The following is a 24,475-nucleotide window of genomic DNA, read 5'->3' as shown; positions in this document are numbered from 1 at the left end:
TGGACAGCTGGCTTTGTTGTCTCACCCAGGATTCGTGGGAGGTGCCAGATTCGGGACATTTCTTTGGGAGGATTTCTGTCTTTTATGGGGTCTTTCCCAACGCTAACAATTCCATGACTCCGTTCATAATGGGAACTCTCCGGTGCTGCCGAGCCCCGCGTGGGATGGAGCTGGATACCGGGAACACGCGGGGCTGGACGGGGAAGGACTTCAGGGAGCCGGGAATGCGTTGGAGGCTGCGGGGATGGGTGCTCAGGATTCGGGGATGGGATGGAAGCTGCGGGGATGAGCGCTCAGGATTTTGGGGTGGGCGCTCGGGCACCGGGATGGGTCGGAGGCTGCGGGGGTGGGCACTCGGGATTCAGGGATGGGTACTCGGGATTCAGGGATGGGCGCTCGGGATGCGGGCGGGGCGGAGGGCGGGGATTCCCTCGCGTCACAGGGAGGGGTTTCCCCGCCGGGCCGGGCCCAGCGCCCGCCGGGCGCGGAGCGGGGCAGTCGCGGCGGGAGCGGCGCCGGGAGCGGGACCGAGCCATGACCTCCCGCAGGTGAGGAGCGAGCCCGCACCCAGCCGGACACTCCATCCCATCCCATCCCATCCCATCCCATCCCATCCCATCCCATCCCATCCCATCCCATCCCATCCCATCCCATCCCAATTTATCCCGTCCCGACCCGCGGCGAGCGCGTCCCGCACCAGCGGCCCCCGGGCACCGCTGGCACCGGCTCGGAGCTGCCCCCGCTCCCCCGGCAGGGTCGGTTCCGTGGTGCCCGTGTTCCCGGTGTTCCTGATATTCCCGGTATTCCCGGTGTACCCGTGTTATCCGTGTGCCGGTCGGTGCCTGGTGTTCCCGGTATTCCCGGTATTCCTGGTGTTCCCGGTGTCGCCGCTCGGGGCTCGGTGGCCGTGCTGAAGTCGCAACCCCGGCGGTTTCTCCCCGGAGCACCCAAAAACCTCAGGAAGCTCCAAGCATCCCATCCCACAGGCTCGGGATGCTGGAGCGGGGCCGCCAGAGCGGCACCGAGCTCCCAAAATTCCTGGGAATCTCCTCGTGGGCCGCGAGCTGGGGGAAAAAAGAGACTTTGGAGCATCTGTTCTTTCGTTTCCTCGGTTGTGGCAGGAGCCGGGGGCACTTGGGATCATCATTCCCTGCCCGCTTCTCCTTCCCGGCCGTGCTTTCCAAAGGGATGGATGGATATCCAAGGGATGGGGTTTTCCCTCCGTGTTGCTGCATTCCAGGGGGGTTTCCTCGAGCCGGTTCGGGGCTTTTGGGGGATTCCTGGCTGTCCTTTCCCACCTCAGGATGACCTGGAAAGCCCTGGGGAGGGAATTTGCTTTCCAGCTGTTTTTCCTGGGATGCTGTGGCTGGAATGTGACGCTGGGAGTGAAGGGAGCGAATTTCCAGGTTTTGGGGATAATGCCACCAGTGTTCCCATTTCTGTCAAGGACTTCAGGGAATCCCAGGCTGGATTTGGGATTCTCCCAATCCTGGATTTGGGTTGGAAGGGTCCTTAAAGCCCATCCAGCTCCAACCCCAACACATTCCCCTATCCCAGCCTGGCCTGGGACACTTCCAAGGATGGGGCAGCCACATTTTAGCTGGGTTTTTTTCCCGGTTTTTCCTCTGGGAAATCTCTTCCAGGGCCTTTGTGACCCCAGGAGCAAACCTGGTCCCCCTCCAGAGGGTCCTGGGAGTGGGAACCCGGAGCTGGGAGCTTTCCTGTCCCGGGTCACTGATTTATCCCTGGTTTATCCCTGATTTTCCCGTGATTTATCCCTGATTTTCCTCTAATTTATCCCTGATTTTCCTCTGATTTTCCTCTGATTTTCCCCTGATTTTCCCCTGATTTACCCCTGATTTATCCCTGATTTACCCCTGATTTATCTCTGATTTTCCCTGATTTATCCCTAATTTTCCCATGATTTTCCCCTGATTTTCCTCTGATTTATCCCTGATTTATCCCTGATTTCCCATTCTCCATCCCTGCCTCCACAGCATCCCTGACCCTCATCCCTTGGGCTTCCCAATCCCTAAAAACTTCATCTCCCAAACCCTGCCGTTTGTATTTCCACCCCAATCCCCATTCCCAGCCTCACACTCCGGGATATTTGATGGGAAGAAACATTCCCAAGTTCTTTAAGGATGAATGAACTCTTTCCCTGCAGTAAAAAAATGTTTCATTTCGGGGCTTTGGAGCAAAAGCAGCGCCCTGGGGAGGGATGGAAAATGGAAAATGGTTCCTTCAGTGCCATTCCCAGCTCCAGGAAATGTGTGGGATCACATCCCAGAGCTGCTTCCTGCACGGATCCGAGGGAAGCAGGAAATTCTTGGCATGAGCCAGGGCTGGAAATCAGGAACTGGGACTTCCTGGATGTGGATTTTTCTCCTGTGGCTGCAGTTTGATCTCAAATCTTCTTTGCCAGGGGCAGGGATGGACCTGGAATCCTGGAATTCCCTCCTGGGCTGTTGGAATTCCCGTGGCTGTCCCGGTGTCCCGGGCAGGTGGGAAGGATCCAGCTGCAGGAAAAGGATCTCTCCGGGGTTTTTTGGGAATTGGGACTGGGAGTGGCAGGATTTGGGGGGGCTCAGAGGAGTAGGGGGCTGTTCCTTGTAGGAAAATTCATGGAATCGTGGAATGGTCTGGGATGGAAGGGATTTAAACTCATCCAGGGACACCTTGACTGTCCCAGGGTGCTCCAAGTCCCATCCAGGGATGGAATATTCTGGGGGGGGATATTTTGTGGATGGGATATTCTGGGACATTCCGTGTGTGGGATATTTTGTTAATGGGATATTTGATGGGATATTTTGTTAATGGGATATTTTATGGGATATTTTGTTGATGGGATATTTTATGGGATATTTTGTTAATGGGATGTTCTGTGTGAGGGGTATTCCAGGATATTCCGTGTGTGGAATATTCCGTGGGTGAGATATTCCATGTACAGGATTGTGTGGGATATTCCACGCCTGGGATATTCCGTGTGTGGGATATTTTGTTAATGGGATATTTTATGGGATACTTTGTTGATGGGATGTTCTGTGTGAGGGATATTCCAGGATATTCCATGTGTGGAATATTCCGTGGGTGAGATGTTCCGTGTGTGGGATTGTGTGGGATATTCCGTGTCTGGGAAATTCCGGGACATTCCATGTGTGGGATATTCCACGCCTGGGATATTCTCTGTGTGGGGTATTTTGTTAATGGGATATTTTATGGGATATTTTGTCGATGGGATGTTCTGTGTGAGGGATATTCCAGGATATTCCATGTGTGGAATATTCCATGGATGAGATGTTCCGTGTATTCTGTGTCTGGGATATTCCGTGTGTGGGGTATTTTGTTGATGGGATATTTTATGGGATATTTTGTTGATGGGATGTTCCATGAGGGGGGGATATTCCATGTGGAGAGGATCCCACCGGATCCTTGTTGTGGCTGCTGCCTCTCCCCCTCTTCCCAAGGGAATTGGGATTGTGGATTTGGGATTTGCTGTGCTGGGAGGAAACCCCCGGCAGCAGGGAAAGGCACTTCCCAAAGGAAGGGGATTTTAAGGTGTTTTAAACGTTAAGAAGGAAAACCCAAGTGAGCAGCAGCAACATCCCCTGGAGATGTTCCCTCCGGGATAAATAATCATGGAATTACCCCCAGGACAGGAATTGGGAACCTCCTCCAGCTCCAAACACCTCAAAAATTGGGATAATTGTGACTCTTTACCCCTTGGGATGTGTCCTTTGGCCATGGGAGGTTTCCAGAGGGTGGGAAGGTGACAAAGATTTGATTCCCAAGCAACAAAAAATTCCTGGAGCAGCATCCCTGCATCGGATCTGATTTGTTCTGGGAGGTGTTTATTTATTTGTTTGCTGCTCCTGCTTCCTCCCACCCTCCCAAAATATTCCCAGCAGCCTCTGGAATCCCTGATTAAATTCTAATTATAAATTCTAATTATAACCACGGAATTTCTTCCCCCCCCCCTTCTCCAGTTTTTCCCGCTGCAGCCAGGTTCAAAAATAGCCCTGGCCACCCTTCAAAGGGGACGGGAATTTTTTCTCTGGGATTTTTGTCCCGTATTTTTGGTCCTGTCACCCTGCCCAGGGCCGGAATAACACTCCTGGTTTTTAATTAGCTCCTCAGGGTTATATAATCCCGGGATTTGAGGATTCCTGGGGCACAGAGGGTTCACAGGGCAGGGATGACCCTGCAGGAACATCCCGGCCTCTCTCTGGCACCGGTGCCAAGTGGGATGAGCTGGGATGCTCCAGCCTTGTTCCCTCAGCCAGGGATTTCATTAATTAGTCAATGAATGAATGAATGAATTGGGATTTGAGGAGGAACCTGCTCACAGCCTGGTGGCTGCTCAAAGCCCCTCTGGGATTTTGCTGCCCTTGGCATCATCCTAAAAATAGGGTTTGTGTGGTTTTCATGTGGGGTTTTTAACATCGTTAATTTTATTATTGTTTTAATAAGAAGAGTAGGCACGGGCAGGATTAGGCAGGAGGGAGATACTGGATCAGTAGGGCTGGGATGATCCCAAATTTCCTGGGACTGGCCGAGCCACGAGAGGGGCTGGGTTTGGAAGTTTGGGGTTGTCCTCGGTCACTTTTGGCTTCTTGCAGGGCTGGGGACATGGGTTCTGCCTGTGTGTCCCCCCAAAATCCCTGTGTGTCCCAAAAAAATCCCTGTGTCCCCCTCCAAAATCCCTGTGTCCCCAAAACCCCTCTATCCCCCCCAAAAATCCCTGTGCCCCTAAAATCCCAGTGTCTCCCCAAAATCCCCGTGTCTCTAAAAAATCCCTGTGTTCCCCTCCAAAATCCCAGTGTCCCCAAAATCCCTCTATCCCCCCCAAAATTCCTGTGTCCCTAAAATCCCTGTATCCCCCTCCAAAATCCGCGTCCCCCCAAAATCCCTCTATATCCCCCCCAAAATCCCAGTGTCCCCCAAAATCCCTGTGTCCTCCAAAATCTCTGTGTCCCCCTCCAAAATCTCTGTGTCCCCCTCCAAAATCTCTGTGTCTCCCCAAAATCCCTGTGTTCCTAAAATCCCTGTGTGCCCCAAAAAAATCCCAGTGTCCCCAAAAAATCCCTGTGTCCCTCTCCAAAATCCCTGTGTCCCCCCTAAAAATCCCTGTGTCCCCCCAAAATCCGTGTTCCAAAAATCCCAGTGTCCCCCTCCAAAATCCCTGTGTCCCTAAAATCCCTGTGTCCCCTTCCAAAATCCCTGTGTCCCCAAAACCCCTCTATCTCCCCTCCCAAATCCTCCCAGAGCAGAGGGAAGGGCTGGATCCCCGCTCAGGGGAGCGAAGGGAGGGCCCTGCAAACCGAAACTAAAACCCCAAAAAGCCACCAGGGAAGCCGGGATGTTTTAGGAAACCCCCGGAGGATTGGGGGACAGCTGCATCAGCACATCCCAGCTCAGCTCTTCCTTGGTTTTCAGCGTTTCAGCTCTGGAATGACACGAGAGAGAGGATTTTATTCCTGGCATGGTTTGCTCCTTGGAAAAGCTGGATAATCTCAGGAGAAATCCACGTCCCCCTCGTGTTCCAGGGATGAGAAGTGCTGGTTGCAGGAGTGGTTTTTAGGTTCTTTCTCCTTTTCCCCCAGCCCCAGGAGCTGCTGTCACCTCCTGTCCCCTCCTCAGCGCTCAGCTCACAGCTCTGAGACCGAGATAAGAGACCCGGAGCTTCCTTTTCTTGTCCCCACCCCTGTCCCTGCCACCACGAGCTGCTTTTTGGGGCAACAACTCGCTGCCACCTCGCTTAAAAACTTTGCTGCCACCGTACCCAAAAAAAAAAAAAAAAAAACCCAACCAAAAAACCCCCCAAAACACCAAGGAAACCCAGGGAATCCCAAGGAAACTCGCCCCTGGGGGATGCTCGATGTCCGCAGGAAGCAGCAAATTTCCTCCTGCATCCTAAAGCAGCTCTGCCCCCCTCCAGATTTTTGGGGTTCCCCCGTGGTTTTCCGTGGATTTGGGAGCCCCTGAGGCGTGCCCGGGGATGGTGAGGTAGGAGCTGCTCTCTCTCTGTGTTTCTGAATTGCGTTTTTCGTTCATTTGATTGCTCTGAGAAGGGGGGAAAAACCGAGGGGACCGAGCGGGGAGGTTGTGGGGTGGCACAGGGAGGCGACGCTTGGGCAGAACGGGAGCACATCAGGGAGGGCTGGGAGTTTCAGGGGTGGAAACTGGGATTTACTGGGCTCCTCAGCATCACTGGTGAATTCCCTGCGTGGTTCTCCAGTTACAAAATTCCCTCTGGGTGCTGCTTGTGCTGGGAAAGGGGGTGCTGGGATTAAGGAATGAATTCCTGGGAGTTTCGGTGCTGCTGCAGCCCGGCAGAGGCGATCCCTGCTCCGGCACGATGTTACTCGATTTTTACCTCTGCTCCACCTGAGCGTCCTTGTATGTGCTGAGAAATCCCTCGTGGGGTTCCACATCCTGATTTTGGGGGGTGCTCAGGCACCCCTGGGTGGGATTTGTAGCAAAAAAGTGGAAGAAATGACGATATTGGATCAGCGGGGAGGTGTGGGAGATGCTGAGGGCTCTGTGGGGCCCAAACTGCAGGGCAATGAGGTTTTGTGGGGTGAGAGCTGGGAAAGGCTCTGCTGGAGCAGGGAATGGGGTGGGGAACGATCCCTTGGCCAGGCTGGGAGGGGTGAGGGCTGAGGAAAACTGGGAAAACCGGGAATGGAGCCAGGGCAAGGTTTGGGCTGTGGCTGAGGCCTCGTTTGAGGCCTTGGGGCTCTGTTTGAGTGGAAAGAGGAGCTTTCCTTCAGTATTTGTTCCCTCCTTCCCTGGCCCTGCAGCACTCCCAGGGATTCAGAGGATGGAAATATTGGTATTTTACATTCTCCTTTACCTCCAGAGCATCCCAAACTCCTGCACCACCCTCATTCCTCTCGCTGCATCTCAACAGCTCCTCCGGTTCTGCTCTCTCTGGGGTTGTTCTGCTCCACTGGACCAGAGCAAAGCAGCTAAAAAAGCTCAAAAAACCCTTTTTTTTTTTTTGCCCCAGGAGGAAGCCTGGCACTCACACAACACCTGGGCTGCTTTTTGGGGTGGTGATTTAATGCTCCAGCTGGGCCTGCAATTGAATTTTAAATTGTTTGATGAGAATAAAATCATCTGTAATGCACAGGCTGGTAATTGCATTGATTAGAGGGAGTTTTAAAGGATTTTTTCCCTACTTTTAGGGCTTTGGAGAGCAGTGGGAAAGGCTGAGGTTAAAGTGGAGCGCAGTGAGTAGAAAAGGGGGATTTCAACAGTTGGATTGAGGGAATTAAATCAGAACATTTGAAAAACGAAGGCAAAAAATTGCCAATCTCCCACTCCTTCGGGGCTGAGGCATCCAAACCACCTCGAGGGCCTGGGCTGCACCTTTTTAACGGGGAGAACGTGGAAAAAAGTCCTCAGGGAGAGCCCCACTGGGAATTTCCTGCTGCAGGTGCCACCTCTGAGCCCCTGTGGGACACCCCGGTCACACCCTCACGCTCTGGGGCCTCTGTGCTCTGGTTCTGTGTGTCCTTCCTGTCTGCACAGGGGATTTTTGGGTCATGGTGATGGTTTTTTTGTGCCCTGGTGATGATTTTTGTGTGTTCCTGTGAGGTATTTTTGTGTCCTGGTGATGCTTTTTGAGTCCTTGCGATGGTTTTTTGGGCACCCTGGTGAGGTATTTTTGTGCCCCGACGATGCTTTTCATGTCCTGACGGGGCTTTTCATGTCCTGATGATGCTTTTTGTGCCCTAGTGATGTTTTTTTGTCTCCTGACGAGGGTTTTTTGTGTCCTGGCGATGCTTTTTGTGCCCTGCTGATGATTCCTCCCCTTCCCTGGCTGCTGTTCCTGACAGGAATTTTTCGTGCCACTCGCCCCTGCAGTGATTCCTGCCTGTTCCGTTGTCACCCACATTGAACAAACTTGAATTTCCTGGGCAAAATCTTTGCTTTGGACACCTGAACCACCTTTTTCTGTGCCAGATCCTGAATGTGCTGCTGCTTTTCCAGGAGGGGAATGAATGGGAAGAGGGATTTGTGCCAGGGGCAAGCGTGGACTGGAATAATTGAGATAAAAAGGGCTGAATCACCGGGAGTGGCTGAGTGCAGACTCCTGCTTGTGTCAGATGTGAATTTATATTAATTAACAATTAATGCCAGCTGAGGCTCCAGAGCCTGGAAATGGAAGTGGCTGCTCCAGGTCCCTGCCAGGAGGGTGGTGCCTGCTCCTGTTTCTGGAAGGAAAAAACTCCTGGAGTGCTTTTCCTGCTCTCCCTGGGGTTTGGATGTGCACTCTGCTCTTCCTGAGGCTCTGGCCAGCACCTCCCTCCTGTCTCCAGGGATGGGATTGAAGCTGGAATTCGATGACAGGGTCCTAAAACTGATCTTAGCAACATCGTTTAGTTAATCCCTGCCTAAACCCAGCTTTTGGGTGGAAACCACCCTGCCCAGCCCCCATTTCTGCATTTCCCTCTCCACTTCCCTTTTCCCCACATCCTGCTCCCTGGCAGGGGGTGAGGAGCCGGGCAGGGCTCCGTGCCTGCAGGAATCCCTCATTTCCCGTGTCCCTTTTTGCATTTTCCAGGTGGTTCCACCCCAACATCAGCGGGATTGAGGCTGAGAAGCTCCTCCTGACCAGGGGTGTCCATGGCAGCTTCCTGGCCCGGCCCAGCAAGAGCAACCCCGGGGATTTCACCCTCTCTGTCAGGTGAGGAGGAGCTGCATGGAGCTTTCCAGGTATTCCTTGGAATAAAAGGATCACTGTAGGATCTCTCCAGAAGCCCCCCAAATGTCCCAGCTTGGATTGTCCATCCCTGTGCTCCTGGCAGTGATCCCACGCTGATGCCAGGGCAGGGAAGAGCATCGGCCCCGCGGTTTTCTGCTCAGTGCCAGCAGGGATGAATCCCCTCCCTGAAATTCCAAAGGGCCTAAAAGTGGCTGCTTTGGGCTTTGTTCGCTGTGTCCGTGAGGGATCCCAGGGAGGGGAGGAGGAGCTGGATCACCTTTCACTCCTTTCACTTTTCTGTATTTTTTTACCCCTTTCCTGTTATTTTTTTACCCCTTTTTCTGTTATTTCTTTCCCTCTTTCTGCTATTATTTTTCCCCCTTCCTGTGATTATTTTTTTACCCTTTTTCTGTTATTTTTTTACCCTTTTTCTGTTATTATTTTTTCCCCTTCCTGTTACTATTTTTCCCCTTCCTGTTACTATTTTTCCCCCTTTTTTATTATTAATTCCCCCCCATTTTTGTTATTATTTCTCCCCCTTTTTTGTTATTATTTTTCCCACCTTTTTGTTATTATTTTTCCCACCTTTTTGTTATTATTTTTCCCCCTTTTTGTTATTATTATTTTTCCCCCTTTTTGTTATTATTATTTTTCCCCCTTTTTGTTATTATTATTTTTCCCCCTTTTTGTTATTATTTTTCCCCCCTTTTTGTTATTATTTTTCCCCCCTTTTTGTTATTATTTTTCCCCCTTTTTTGTTATTATTTTCCTCCCCTTTTTGTTATTATTATTTTCCTCCCCTTTTTGTTATTATTATTTTCCTCCCCTTTTTGTTATTATTATTTTCCTCCCCTTTTTGTTATTATTATTTTTTCCCCCTTTTTGTTATTATTTTCCCCCCTTTTTATTATCATTTTTCCCCCTTTTTTATTATTATTTTCCCCCCATTTCTGCTCTCTCTGGGACAAAAAGAAGAGAGGAATGAAAGGAGGGAGAATCACATTTTCAGAGGGAGGTTGGAGCACTTCCTCCTCCTTCAACATTTTATGTTTAATAACATTTTGATTACAAATGGAGCCAATTAATGCCCTTAATTAATGACGAGATGCAAGTTAAGAGCCGAGCAGCATCAGCAGTGGAAAATCTGACCCAGTTCTGAGACAAAAAATGTCCCCAGAGTGGTGACACCTTCCAGGAAAGGACATTTCACGTGGCCCACGCACTGTGTGGAGCTTTTGGTTACAAAAAAGGTCATTTTTTTACCCCTTTCTGTCATTATTTTAAAAAATTTTACCTCCCAAATCCCTGCTTGAGGGTTGCTCTGTAGTTTTGGGCGTGGAAAATTTCCTTGCAGGTGCTCACTGCTTATCTGGCTGAAGCTGCACCAGTTTTGCTTCTATTTCATTCATTTCCCCCGCTGATTATGGCCCCAAAAAGGGCATAAATTCTGGAAAATTGAATAAAAACTGAGAGCTGAGAGCTTGGGCAGCCACCTTCCCCCCGGCCCTGTTGCACACATGAACAATGTGTCATTATTCCCTCTGGAATTGTATCCTGACAGGGCTCTTCCAGGGGTTTTTATCTCTGAACTGGCCAGCTCTCCCCCTCTCCATTTCCTCCTTTCTGAGAAATCAAAGCCTTTCAGAGGAAACAATTCGGATATCTCGGAGAAAGTCCCGAAAATAGAGGTGGCAGGAGGAGAAAGTCCCTTCAAGCAAACAATAAATCCTCTTCCTGCTCCTTTGAAACCCCTCCTTAGGCTGCTTCCAAGGCCTTGGGAAAGGCAGGGAAAGGGAAATGCAGGAAAGGATGGGATTTGGGCTGCCCAAATTCCATCCCACGTCCTGCTGCGTGTCCAGAGGAAACAGCAGTGCAGGAATCAGGAAAAGCTTTGCCCTGAGGCTCTGGGGCTCCTTTCTCTTTCCCTTTTTTTCCCTCCCTCCTCCTTTTTTTCCTCCCCTCTCCTCCTCTTCCCTCAGCTCTGATCCCACACTGCTGGCAGGTGCTCAAACCATGGGTGCAAATTGGGGTTTTTCGGGGCTCATTTGAATTTTTGGGGCATTTCTTTGGAGGGAGGGAAGGGGTCTGGCAGCTTCAGTGCAGAGTAGGGGTGGAGCAGGCACTGTGAGTAAAGCTGTAGTAACCTCAGCTGATTCCACAGGTGACTTGTGTGCTTCCCTGCAGGTGTTTTAGTGTTTATTTACCCAAAATAAATATTTAGGAGCCCTTCTGGGTGCTGGGAGCAGAATTTTTGGGAGGATCTGAGGAATATTTCTGTGCCCATTGCGAGCAGAAACATCCTCACTTATCTTTTCTGCTAGGTCACATCTCTTTACCTCCAGGGACCTGGTTGTGAGTTGGCTTTTCCAGGGAATATCCCCAAATTTAAGAGTGATTTGTATCCCAAATCCATTTAAAGTGAGGGCTGCAGGGGCAGCAGTGTGGGAGCCCACTCAGGGAATGCCCCATTTCTCCAGCTCTCCCGATTTTCCTCACCTGGATCTGCCAGAGCTCCTTTGCACAGCCCAAATATTGAGAATGATTCCTGAAAAAAAACCAGGAGCAGCTTCTCCCAGAGCCAGGGAAAAGCTGGAACCAAGGAAAAGGCAACGCTGGGAGTTGGCCTGAGCAGGGCTTGGCCCGTGACCACCACAAATGCCAGGAGCTGAGAGCCACCCCTCAGAGCTGCTGTTAATTTGATAATTGGGATGTGTTTTATGGGAACAGATCCTCTCCTGGCTCCTGGATGTGCACAGAGAGCTGCTGGGAAGAGAATTCCCTGTGGATCTCAGCCCTGGGAGTGATTTCCCCATTAACACGGAGCATTCCTGGAGCTGCCAGGGCTTTTATTTCGTTTCTTTTCCCAAAAGTCCTGTGCAAACCCGCTCTGGATGCAGGTTAGGAATGCAATGAGGGCGATTTTGTAGGATCTGGGAATGGTTTGGGGTTGGAAGGGATTTCAAGCTCATCCTGTTCCACCCAAGGGACAATTCCCACTGTCCCAGGGTGCTCTGGGACACTTCCAGGGATGCCACAGCTTCTCTCTGGAAATTCCATCCCAGCAGCTCCCAGGGAGGAATTTCATCCCAATATCCCATCTCACCCTACTCTCGTTCAGTTTGGGATTAGGATTGTGCTGATGGGCTCTCTCACAGAGCCCCAAACTCTCATTTAACCAAACATTCAGTGACATTTCTAAACCCTGAGGGAGAATTTTCTGCTTCTGAGGTGTTTTCAGCTGCTTTTTGCAGCTTCTCAGAGCCCTCAGCTCTGCCTGGACGGAAAAAATCCTTCCGGGGCCACAGCAAGCAAAGATATTTGGGATTTCTGAAGTGGTTCTTCTGCCTTTAGGAACAAAAAAGGGTCTGTTTGGGGGTGTTTTGTGAATCCTGTTTTACTGCTTCTGCTCTAAAGCAGGCAGGCACTGCAGCATGGACTGCAATTCCCACGTGGGAATATTTTATCCAGGAAAATTCTCCTGGATATCAGTGCTGATAGTGGGAAGGAGTTGAGCAGGGAATGGAGGCAACTCCTGAAAAAAATATGGGATTTGCTGTTCATGAGCTCTGATTGCTCCCAGCTCTGAGAGCAGCTCAGGGCTTTGGGCACCTCCTTTGTGCTTTATTCCCCCTGCCAGGGATTCCAGGCTTCATTCCCGGGATGTGCAGCCCAGCTTGGAAGAAAATGGGAAGGAAATGGGGATGGATCAATGTGCTTTGTGTTCAGGGTGACCTCCAGGGCTCTGGGATAAAGGATCTCGATTATTTCCCTGATTTCCAGCCCTGGAGGGCTCCAAGGCCTCGGGGCCAGGGCTGTGAACGGAGCCTTTGTGGGCTGGGATGGGGCTGGGAAGGAAAGGGAGCATTGGAAACTCAGGGAAAAACCAGATTGTGCTTGGAATCCGTGAGTGGCAGCAGCTCTTGGAGTGCCAGTCCTCTGGGAGAACAGGAATTGCCACGGGACTGGGATGGGATGGGCATTTCACAGCCAGGTTTCATCCCCAGCCACGGAGGGAAATATTGGCAGATTTGGAGGTCCCTGCCTGTGGAAGAGCTGGATTTGGGGTGGAAGAGCTGGATTTGGGGTGGGAGGCCAAGTGGGATGTGCCAGGAGGAGCTGTCCCTGTCTCCTTGACCACCCAGAGGTGCCACCCCACGCTTTCCCCTATTGCAGGTGGCTGGGTTCAGTCTCCAAGGCCTTGTTCTCCAGGATCCAGCTGCAGCTTTTCCCGTTTTTCTGTGTTTCCCTGTTCATCCCCAGATGCTGTCCCTGTCCCTGCTCAGCTGTCACTGAATTGTGACCAGCTGGAAATCTCCTCAGTGCCAGATAAAACATCCCAGAACAAACTGGGATTGCTGATCCTACATTGGCAAAATCCTCTGGAGCAGCAGGGATGGAGGCAGTGGCTGTTCCTACTCTGTGTTAGATGGGAAAAATCCCTACAAGAAATTCCCCAAAAGGTCTAAACACCCAAAAAAAAAGCCTCTAGGAAACCTAGGAAATCAGAGGAACTTTGGCAAAAGGTTTAGGGCAGCATTAAATCCACACAAAACACTTCCCAAAGCTTTAATTTGGGAATTTCATGCAGCTTTGCAAAGTCGAATGATTCCCTGTTCCCTCCCGCTCAATTTTAAGTTACTCCAAAATTCCAAGAGGAGGGAATTAGAAGAAGAGAAAGACAGAAAAGGTATGGAAAAGCACACATGGAGCTACCAACTCCTGGAAATTAAAATTCCAAGAGGAGGGAGGATAAAATTCCAAGAGGAGGGAGGATAAAATTCCAAGAGGAGGGAGGATAAAATTCCAAGAGGAGGGAAACCAAGATGTGATTGCCCTGTGTTAGGCCTTAAATCCCCCTTGGCCTTCCTGGGCCTTTCCCCCAGGTGGGAATTCTGGGAATTTGGCTACTTTGGGGCTGGATTTGGGTTCCAGGGCTGGGTGTGGTGGTGGAATTCCAGGGATATGGGATAGAGGCTGTGGGGATGAGAGCTGCAGGGCAGGGCAAGGCCCTTCCCACACACCCCCAAATGTCTCCAGCCATCAATTTCCCCCAGCCTCCCCCAGGATTAGCTGCTTCTCCAGAAGGCTGGAATTGCTTTTCCCTGCTCCCTGACCTCTTCCCCTGCCCAGGAGGAACGAGGAGGTGACGCACATCAAGATCCAGAACACGGGGGATTACTACGACCTCTACGGGGGCGAGAAATTCGCCACCCTGGCCGAGCTGGTGCAGCACTACACCGAGCAGCAGGGCCTGCTCCGCGAGCGCAACAGCAACGTCATCGAGCTCAAGTACCCCCTCAACTGCCAGGACCCCACCTCCGAGAGGTAAATCCCTGCATTCCCAGCTGGATCTGGGCGGGAGGTTGGAATTTGGTGAGGTTTGGGGTCCGTGAGTCCCTCGGATGATGCGGTGTGGCCGCGCGCGGAGGTGGAGCTCGGTGGGTTTGGTGGTCTTGGAGGGCTTTTCTGGCCTCCAAGGAATTCAGGGATTCTGGGATCAGGAGCTGGTAAGGCTCAGGAGCTGCTGCTTGCTCAGTGCTAGTACATCCCGATGAGCTTTCTCCAGCTTTTAGGGAACAGGGGATCGTGGAATGGTTTGAAAGGGATTTTTGTGTGTTTAAGCCCAAGGATAATGCTGGAGAAGCCACAAGCAGGAATTCCCAGGTTATTGTGAGTTCAACCTCAAGGATGGAGCAGGAGAAGCAACCCCCAGGGAATTCCCAGCTTATTGTGAATTTAACCCCAAGGATAGAGCTGGAAAACCCATGCCCAGGGAATTCCCAGGTTATTGTGAATTTAACCCCAAGGATAGAACTGGAAAACCCATGCCCAGGAATTCCCAGGTTATTGTGTGTTTAAGCCCAAGGATAGAGCTGGAAAACCCATGCCCAGGGAATTCCCAGGTTATTGTGAATTTAACCCCAAGGATAGAGCTGGAAAACCCATGCCCAGGGAATTCCCAGGTTATTGTGAGTTCAACCTCAAGGATGGAGCAGGAGAAGCAACCTCCAGGGAATTCCCAGGTTATTGTGTGTTTAACCCCAAGGATAATGCTGGAGAAGCCATTCCCAGGAATTCCCAGGTTAATAACCCCAGTGGGATTGGGAGTTGGGAATGGGTTTCCAACCCTGGCCTGGGGACATTCCCAAGGGGACCTTGGCTCCGAGGCTGCTCCCAGGTGGGACCTTGGCTCTGAGGCTGCTCCCACAGGCACCTGGAAGTGTCCTGGTCAGGAAAATTCCTGGCTTCCCCTTCTCTGGATTCAGAGAACAATTTCCCAGTTTCCCAGGAAAGAACCAGGGGAAAAAGGAGACGGAGAACACCATGACTGGACCTCTCCACCCTCTCCTAAAATAACCCCAGTGGCACTGGGAGTTGGGAATGGTTTTCCAGCACAGCCCCAGTCTGGGGACATTCCCGAGGTGACCTTGGCTCCGTGGCTGCTCCCAGGTGGTACCACGGGCACCTGAGCGGGAAGGAGGCGGAGAAGCTGCTGACAGAGAAGGGAAAACCGGGAAGTTTCCTGGTCAGGGAGAGCCAGAGCAAACCCGGAGACTTCGTGCTGTCCGTGCTCACCAGCGAGGACAAGACGGAGAGCGGCGACCGAAAGCCACACGTGACCCACGTAATGATCCACTTCCAGGTGGGAATAGGGCTTGGAGGGGATCCCACTGGGAGCTGGGAATCCCAAAATCACCCTGGATTTGGGGGTTTGTCCCCCAGCTGGATGGGAAGTACGATGTGGGCGGAGGAGAGAGGTTCGACACCCTCACGGACCTGGTGGAGCACTACAAGAAGAACCCCATGGTGGAGAAATCGGGAGCTGTGGTTCACCTGAAGCAGGTAATTCCTGCTCCTGTGGGAATTCTGCCTCCTCCTGGGCTCACCCAAACTCCCAGGAGAGGGCTTGGATCACTGGGTTTGGGAACTGCCAGCAAATCCTCATCCTGCTGCTCCCTGCTCCTGCAGCTGCAGGAATGACCCCAGCTCCTGCAAACACCCCCAGGGATTTGGGAACAGCTTTTTCCGAGGGGAAAACTCCCTGATTTTCTCTGCAAACACCCCCAGGGATTTGGGAACAGCTTTTTCCAAGGGGAAAACTCCCTGATTTTCTGGTGCTGGCAGTGATTTGTGTCCATTTTCCAGCCCTTCAACGCCACCCGCATCAACGCCGCCAACATCGAGCACAGGGTGAGGGAGCTCAATAAAATGGCAGATCCCAGTGAGAAGGCCAAGCAGGGATTCTGGGAAGAGTTTGAGGTATGGGATGCTCCCATATCCTTCCCCAGTTATCCCTGTGGGTGAGGAACATCCTGGTTGGGTGGGAATGTCGTGGTTTTCCAGCTCTCTGCTCAGCACTGCTTCTCCTTTTCCCTGTTTTCTGTGTTGGCTGAGTTCATTGCTGCTCCTTTTCCCTGTTTCCTGTGTTAATTCCTGCTCCTTTTCCCTGTTTTCTGTTAACTGATTTAATTCCTGCTCTTTTCCCTGTTTTCTGTTAACTGATTTAATTCCTACTCCTTTTCCCTGTTTTCCATGTTAATTGCTGCTCCTTTTTTCCCAGCACTCTTTGCTCAGCACTGCTTCTCCTTTTCCCTGTTTTCTGTGTTAGCTGAGTTCATTCCTGCTCCTTTTCCCTGTTTTCTGATTTAATTCCTGCTCCTTTTCCCTGTTTTCTGATTTAATTCCTGCCCTTTTCCCTGTTTTCTGTGTTAATTCCTGCTCCTTTTTCCTGTTTCCTGTGTTAATTCCTGCTCCTTTTCCCTATTTTTGGTGTTAATTCCTGCTCTTTTCCCTGTTTTCTGTTAACTAATTTAATTCCTGTTCCTTTTCCCTGTTTTCTGTGTTAATTCCTGCTCCTTTTCCCTGTTTTCTGTGTTAATTCCTGCTCTTTTCCCTGTTTCCTGTTAACTGATTTAATTCCTGTTCTTTTCCCCATTTTCTATGTTAATTCCTGCTCTTTTCCGTTTTCTGTGTTAATTCCTGCCCTTTTCCCTATTTTCTGTTAACTGATTTAATTCCTGTTCTTTTCCCCATTTTCTATGTTAATTCCTGCTCTTTTCCGTTTTCTGTTTCCTGTGTTAATTCCTGCTCTTTTCCCTGTTTCCTGTTACCTGATTTAATTCCTGTTCTTTTCCCCATTTTCTATGTTAATTCCTGCTCTTTTCCGTTTTCTGTGTTAATTCCTGCCCTTTTCCCTGTTTTCTGTTAACTGATTTAATTCCTGCTCTTTTCCCTGTTTTCTGTGTTAATTCCTGCTCCTTTTCCCTGTTTTCCATGTTAATTCCTGCTCCTTTTCCCTGTTTTCCATGCTCCTTTCAGAACTCCTTTCCCAGGCAGTTCCTCCCGTTATTCCCTGCAGGAATTTGTCCTTTCTCCCCCCATGAACTCTCTCCTCAAGCTGCTTCTCGGCTCCCTCTCCCTTCCTGCCAGCTCTTCCCAGGACTGGCAATTCCAAGGAGATTTTCCTTTGCCTCAGGCACAGCTTTTCCCCTCTGCTGTCCCCACAGATGCTGCAGCAGCAGGAATGCAAGCTCCTGTATCCCAGGAAAGAGGGACAGCGGCCGGAGAACAAGGCCAAGAACCGCTACAAGAACATCCTGCCCTGTAAGGAACCACCGGAAACTGCTTTGGGGTTTAGATCCCAATTCCTGCAGCTTTTGATGGGGTGGGAGGAGGTGGAATGGTCCAGTCGTGGTGTTCTCCATCCCCTTTTTTATCCTGGGAACTGGGAAATTGTTCCCTGAATCCAAAAACGCTTCAGAGCTCAAGTGGAGCTGAGCCAGGGTGGGTTTAGGGTGGAATGGGCACAGCCCCAAGGCTGCCAGAGCTCCTGGGGTGTCTGGACAACGCTCCCAGGGATGTCCAGGCTGCGAATTTGGGGTGGCTGTGCAGGGATAAAGGCTGGAATCAATAATCAGGCGCAGGGTGGGATTTTGGGTTTAGGGTTAGGGTCACCCCAGCCCCCCTGTGTGACCCCAGTGTGACCCCAGCCCCCTCTGTGTGACCCCAGCCCCCTCTGTGTGACCCCAGTGTGACCCCAGCCCCCTCTGTGTGACCCCAGCCCCCTCTGTGTGACCCCAGCCCCCTGTGTGACCCCAGTGTCACTCCTGTCCCACAGTTGACACCACGAGGGTGACGCTCCGGGATGTGGACGGGGCCGTGCCCGGCTCCGATTACATCAACGCCAACTACATCAAGGTATTTGGGGAAGGGAATCCCCCAGGTGGGAAATCTGAGGGAATAAACTCTCAGGATCAGCCCAAATCTGGGGTTTTTTGGGGATCCCAAAGGATCTCAGTTTATCTCCATCCCCTCCTTTCCTGACCCATTCCCAGAGCCTTTCCGTGATGGAAAATTATCAAAAGTGGGATTAAATTGGCATTGGGATTCAATCTGTCAGCCAAGAGCTGCCTGCAGCTGCATTTCCAGCAAGGCAGCTCTGGAATTTACACCCCATCCTTTGGGAAGCCACGAAGGCGGCTTCATTCCAGCCCCATCCACCTTTTGGGAAGGCTCTGTGGCACAGGGACGTTATCCAGCAGCACGAATGCCCCTGGAGAGGCTGGCAGAGCATTTGCTGACAGCTCTGGTGAGGCTGGTGCTGAGACTGGAGGAGGATTTAGGGCATCAGGAAGTTTGGGAATGCTGAAGGTGGGTTTTTCCCGTCTCTCAGAGCATCCCCGAGGACGGGAGGAGCTCGGAGCACTGCAAGGTCTACATCGCCACCCAGGGCTGCCTGCAGGGCACCGTCAACGACTTCTGGGCCATGGTGCACCAGGAGAACTCCCACGTCATCGTCATGACCACCAGGGAGGTGGAGAGGGGCCGGGTGAGCTGCAGGGAATCGTGGAATGGGTTGGGGCTGGAAGGAATTTAAAGCCCATCCCACCCCATCCCACCCCATCCCACTCCCACCATGGGCACAGGCACCTTCCACAATCCCAGGCTGCTCCAAGCCCCGCCCTGGACATTCCCAGGGATGGGATATCCATGGAATAACCTCTTCACCCTCAGAGCCAAGAATTTCTTCCCAATATCTGACCTAAACCTGCTCCTTGTCAGCGTGAGCCCACTCCCCCTCGTCCTGTCACTCCATCCCCTGTGAAAAATCCCTCTCGAGCTTTGGGAGCCCCCGTTACACACCAGAAGCTCTCCCCAAAAGATTCCCACAGGGATACTTCCCATAGGAACGGCCCTTCCCAGTTCATCCCAGTTCACAGGGAACACCTCCCTGCTGGAGCTGCCCCCTCCAGATCCCAGGGGCTCAGATCCCCCTCCAGCTCCCCAATTTTGGCTGAGGATCCCCTCCCTGGTGTCCCTGCAGAACAAATGCTTCCGGTACTGGCCGGACAAGGGCTGCTCCAAGGAATTCGGGGCCATCCGAGTGCGCCACGTGAGCGAGCGCGAGGCCCAGGGCTACCTCCTGCGGGAGCTGGAGATCCTGCGGCCAGACAGGGTGAGTCCGGCCAGGAACGGGCTGGCATCCGCAGGGAGGGGGCTCTGGAGCTTCCCCTGCTGGGTTTGCCCACTGAAAAGTCACCCTGGTGGAGTTTTGGGGTACTGGGAATGAGCTGGAGGAGAATGAAGGAAGGGGAAGCATCCCAGGAGATCCCTGAGTAGGGAAGGGGAAGCCCCTGGAAGGAGATTCCCTGAGCAGGGAAAGCGAAGCATCCCAGGAGGAAATCCCTGAGCAGGGAAGGGGGAAACCCTTGGAAGGAGATCCCTGAGCAGGAAAGGTGAAACCTCCCAGGAGGAAATCCCTGAGTAGGGAACGTGGAGATTCCTGACTAGGGAAGGTGAAACCTCCCAGAAAGAGATCCCTGAGCAGGGAAAGTGAATCCCCTCTGGATGGAGATCCCTGAGCAGGGAAAGTGGAGACCCTTGAGCAGGGAAAATGAAATCCCCCAGGAGGAGATCCCTGAGGAGGGAAAGTGAATCCCCCCTGGAAGGAGATCCCTGAGCAGGGAAGGTGAATCCCCCAGGAGGAGATCCCTGAGGGGGGAAGGAGGAGATCCCTGAGGAGGGAAGGTGAATCCCCCCTGGAAGGAGGTCCCTGAGCGGGGAAGGAGGAGATCCCTGAGTGGGGAAGATGAATCCCCCCTGGAAGGAGATCCCTGAGGAGAGAAGGAGGAGATCCCTGAGGAGGAAAGGTGAATCCCCTGTGGAAGGAGGTCCCTGAGGAGGGAAGGAGGAGGTCCCTGAGGAGGGAAGGAGGAGATCCCTGAGGAGGGAAGGAGGAGATCCCTGAGGAGGGAAAGTGAATCCCCCCTGGAAGGAGATCCCTGAGGAGGGAAAGTGAATCCCCCCTGGAAGGAGATCCCTGAGGAGGGAAGGAGGAGGTCCCTGAGGAGGGAAGGAGGAGGTCCCTGAGGAGGGAAGGAGGAGGTCCCTGAGGAGAGAAGGAGGAGATCCCTGAGGAGGGAAGGAGGAGGTCCCTGAGGAGGGAAGGAGGAGATCCCTGAGCGGAGAAGGTGAATCCCCTCTGGAAGCAGATCCCTGAGGATGATTTCCATGGGATTGGCTCCCCCCTGCAGGACGAGCTCCCACGGCTGGTGAGGCACTACCAGTACTTCAGCTGGCCCGACCACGGCGTTCCCAACGAGCCCGGGGGCGTCCTGAGCTTCCTGGAGCAGGTGAACCAGGCCCAGCGCAGCATTCCGGGCTCGGGGCCCATCGTTGTGCACTGCAGGTATGGAGCACTGGGATACTCATGGAATTATCCCTCTTTTGCTGTGTTCCACCCAAATTTGGGGGATAAAAACACACCTGGGAAATCCCAGCCCTTCTGCAGGGAAAAGCAGCCCCGGTTTGGAGTCGGTAATTCTCCTGCAGCCTCACAAATTCTGATTTCCTAAGGATTCTCCTTGGAAAGGAGAGGAGGAAATGGATCCTGACTTTTAGGGAATAATACCCTGGATCCTTGGCTCTGGATCTCCCACCATCCATGCCAAATCCAGGCACCTGGAGGAGTTTGGGAGCTGCACTAAATCTGGGAATGTTTCTTCCCACAGTGATTTTTTTCCCTTTTCTCTTCCCAGTGCTGGCATCGGACGCACAGGCACCATCATAGTGATCGATATCCTGGTGGATATAATCCACAGGCAAGGTGTGTTTCCCTATCCCTGGCCCTCTGGAAAGGGAGCTGCTTCCAGCACCTCCAGGGAGTCTCCTGGTGGCATCAGCAGGGCCAAGATTTCAAAAGGAATCCCCCAAATTCTTCTCTGTGGAAGGGTTTTGTCACCCTTTCCTGGAAGTTGTGGAATTCTCTGTGGAATCCTGGGGTCTGCTCCAGGAGTCCTGAGGCAGCAGGGGTTGTGCCTATTCCAGGAACTTCCCAAGGGTGGGAATTCTGGATTTGAAGGAAGTTGCTGCAGGACAGACCCAATTCCCTTATCCTCCTCCTGCTCTAAGCAATCCTACCTCAGCCATTCCCATTTTTATCCTCTGGCAGGGATCAAAAAATCCTCTTGGACACCGAGATTCCCCAAATCCTTCCACAATATTCCCAGATAGGGATAAAAAATCCTCTTATGGACACAGAGATTACCCAAATCCTTTCACAATATTCCCAATATCCCAGGGCTTCACAGCAGCCAGATCCTGAGAGCTCCCAAACAACTTTCCAGGTGAATTCCCACTCCATGACCATTCCCAGTCCATTTTTATCCTCTGGCAGGGCTAAAAAAATCCTCTTGGACACCGAGATTCCCCAAATCCTTCCACAATATTCCCAATATCCCAGTGCTGCACCATCACTGTGTGCACCCACATCCTGAGAGCTCCCAGAGCTGCCATGGGAAAACACTTTCCCAGGTGAATTCCCATTCCCAAACCGTGATCCCGTGGGATTTGGGCAGGTCTGGACTGCGACATCGACATTCCCAAGACGATCCAGATGGTGCGGAGGCAGCGCTCGGGCATGGTGCAGACGGAGGCTCAGTACAAGTTCGTTTACATGGCAGTGCAGCAGTTCATCGAGGCCGAGCAGAAAAGGCTGGAAGAGGAGCAGGTGAGCCCTGGATTCCTTGGAAAAAGCCACTCCCACCTTCTCCCTGGAATTCATTCCAGGATCGTTAAAATCGGCAAAGTCCAAGCTGGGATCGATCGCCGCCACGTCCTTGAGCATCTCCTGAACACACAAAAATCATCCCCCTCTGGCATTTGGGATCTTGGGAAGCTTTTGGGATCTCGGGAAGTTTGGTTTGGACCTGTTTCCAGTGGGATTTGTTTGGCTTTGCTTTCTCTTCCAGAGGAATAAAAGGAAAGAACGGGATTACCTGAACATTGGATACTCTGCCGTGGAAAAGGGCAGAGCCAAAGGGCAGCCCCCAGCCCCACGGAGCCAGCCTGGGTAAGCTCAGGGTTTCCCCAGGATTTTTCCCTTTTCCAGCCCTGAATCCCATCCTGAGCAATTGCTGGATATAGTGTGGGAAAGGAGGGGAGGAAATGGATCCTGACTTTTAGGGAATAACGCCCTTGGCTCTGAAAAATCAGCTGGAGAGGGAAACTCTGTCACTTTTCCAGCAAAATCCGAAGGAAGATGAGACAAGGGTGGGGAGAGGTGGATTTGCATCCTTGTGGAAGGGGAACGTGGGCTGAGGAATGGGAATTCCTGACAAGAGCAGGGATAAATGATCCCAAATGGTGGTTTTTTCCCTTTCCCTAAGGAATGGGATATCTGAGAGGGGGATGGAGTGGGAGGAAGTGTCATTTACAGGCTCCACTCCCAAGGAGGGAGGGGAAACAGGGAATGGGAGCAGTGGGAGCTGCTGTTGCCTCATCCACGAGGTCAGGGCCATTCCCACTTCATCCCTCTGGGAAAAGCTCTGGAGTGGGGAGGCTGGGAATGCCAGGGCTTTGCTCCTGGACAGGCTGGAGGAGGATTCTGCTTCTGTCTACGAGAACCTCAACATCCAGAGCCCAAAGGTTCCGGGAACGAGCAGCTCCGGGCGGTAGCGGAGCTTCAGGTGAGCTGGGCAGGGATATCCAGGTGGGAATGTGGGAATGTGGATGGATTCGGGTGGTACCACCCTGCTGGCACCACCTGGGCGCATCCCAGAGTGGGATGGAGCTTCAAAATGTGGGAGAAAGGGAATGGGATCTCCACAGGGAGGGGGGAATTCTGTTTTTTGAGGGATTCTGGGAATGAGGCTTTGCTGGGAGTGCAAAAAAGCAGGAGACAATTCCCTCCCTGGGAATATCAGCTCTGGAACCCCATCCCTGCACTTCCCTCCCACTCCTAACCCTTCCCTCTTCTTCCTCCTCCCTCTGGAATGCAGGAATTCCAGGTTTACATCCACTCTTCCCAAGTTCTGCAGCCGAGGACGATTTCTTTGCCTGCCTTGCCTTCCCCAACCCCTTGGATCTGGCCAGGAGGGAAGAACCCACCTGGGAATCTGCCTTATCCTAATTTATTCCTGAGAAGGATCTTCTCCCAAAGGATCTGCAGGTTGATATTTATATGGAAGTGCCTCTGGACGTGGATTGGAGCATCCAAGCTCAGCTTCAGGGTTGTTTTGTTGTTGTTGGTTTTTTTTTTTAATTATTATTAATTATTATTTTAATTTAAATCCGTATTTTTTACACTCGAGCTGTTGAAAGGAACAGGAACAGCTTTTTGCTTCCGAGCTTTCCCAGGGTTTTCCACTCAGGGATTTAGTAAAATGTTGGGAAACTCCGTGCGCTCCTCAGGTCCAGCATTTCAGAGCTCCAAGTGGGATTTTAGCCCAAATCCTGGAGCAGTTTTGGGGCTGAAATCCAATCCTGAACCCCCAGAGCAGTTTTGGGGTCAGAAATCCAGAGCTGGAACCCCCAGAGTGGTTTTGGGTTTGGGTCCCAGTGCCTGAACTCCCAGAGCAGTTTTGGGGTCTGAGGGCCAATCCTAAACCCCCAGAGCAGTTTTAGGGTTTGAAATTCAGTCCCTGAACCCCCAGAGCAGTTTTGGGTCTGAGGGCCAATCCTGAACCCCCAGAGCAGTTTTAGGGTTTGAAATTCAGTGCCTGAACCCCCAGAGCAGTTTTGGGGTCTGAGGGCCAATCCTGAACCCCCAGAGCAGTTTTGGGGTCTGAGGGCCAATCCTGAACCCCCAGAGCAGTTTTAGGGTTTGAAATTCAGTGCCTGAACCCCCAGAGCAGCTTTAGGGTTTGAAATTCAGTGCCTGAACCCCCAGAGCAGTTTTGGGGTCTGAGGGCCAATCCTGAACCCCCAGAGCAGTTTTGGGGTCTGAAGTGCAGCCTGAAGCCCCAGAGCAGCCCCAGGGCTGGTGCTGAATCCCTCCTGCATCCCTGGAATGGGATGGAGCTCGCATTTGTGGGATGTCAGTGCCAAAGCCAAGGGCTGGACACCCCCCACATCCCTGGGCTGGAATTCCTGGCTGATTTTCCCTCTCCCTGCTCCCAGGGTCAGAACTGTTTGTTTTTATTGCACTTTTAATAAATGTCAGATATTCCCAAGGGGGTTTTTTTTCCCATTTCTTTGAAGTAGGTTGGGTTTTGGGATGGGTTTTTTCCCCATGCCACATCCTGGATGTCCCCATGGCCGAATTCTGTTGTCCAGGGATTTGTTTTCCCTCCTTTTCCCCCTTCCCTGGACTCTCCAGGAGTGGGAGGTTGAGCTGAACCTCCAGCCTTTATTTCCAAGGACGTGGAAAGCTGGGAATGTGCAGAGACACAACATCCCTGAGGATGCTGTGATGGAAAACTGGGAATTGTTGGAATTGTGAGAACACCACAGCCCCTTTTCCATGGGAAGATGGATTTGGTG

General features: G+C 52.0%; 1 protein-coding gene across 1 annotated transcript; it reads left to right on the top strand.

Moving 5' to 3' along the window:
* The first annotated feature begins 480 nt into the window (after positions 1 to 480).
* On the top strand, positions 481 to 24,165 carry LOC104693326 (tyrosine-protein phosphatase non-receptor type 11-like). Its single transcript, XM_039564054.1, has 16 exons — positions 481 to 548; positions 8,573 to 8,695; positions 13,844 to 14,038; positions 15,164 to 15,356; positions 15,437 to 15,556; positions 15,860 to 15,973; positions 17,221 to 17,317; positions 17,832 to 17,911; positions 18,387 to 18,542; positions 19,038 to 19,169; positions 20,248 to 20,402; positions 20,752 to 20,819; positions 21,571 to 21,722; positions 21,964 to 22,064; positions 22,585 to 22,680; positions 22,993 to 24,165. The coding sequence occupies exons 1-15, from the start codon at positions 535 to 537 to the stop codon at positions 22,667 to 22,669; spliced, it is 1,785 nt and encodes a 594-aa protein (XP_039419988.1). The 5' UTR covers positions 481 to 534; the 3' UTR covers positions 22,670 to 22,680; positions 22,993 to 24,165.
* Positions 24,166 to 24,475: the final 310 nt, after the last annotated feature.

The sequence above is a fragment of the Corvus cornix genome, chromosome 21, assembly GCF_000738735.6.
Source record: "Corvus cornix cornix isolate S_Up_H32 chromosome 21, ASM73873v5, whole genome shotgun sequence".
In the NCBI taxonomy this organism is placed as follows: domain Eukaryota; kingdom Metazoa; phylum Chordata; class Aves; order Passeriformes; family Corvidae; genus Corvus; species Corvus cornix.
Note: the sequence above shows the minus strand (reverse complement) of the source record. Positions and strands in the feature narration are given on the sequence as shown.

What these genes read in the sequence shown, in the direction of transcription:
- LOC104693326 (XM_039564054.1), top strand. An exon ending in CTGTGGTTCACCTGAAGCAG is followed by an intron (nt 15,557 to 15,859) that starts GTAATTCCTGCT and finishes TCCATTTTCCAG; the next exon opens with CCCTTCAACGCCACCCGCAT. An exon ending in GGATATAATCCACAGGCAAG is followed by an intron (nt 20,820 to 21,570) that starts GTGTGTTTCCCT and finishes GGATTTGGGCAG; the next exon opens with GTCTGGACTGCGACATCGAC.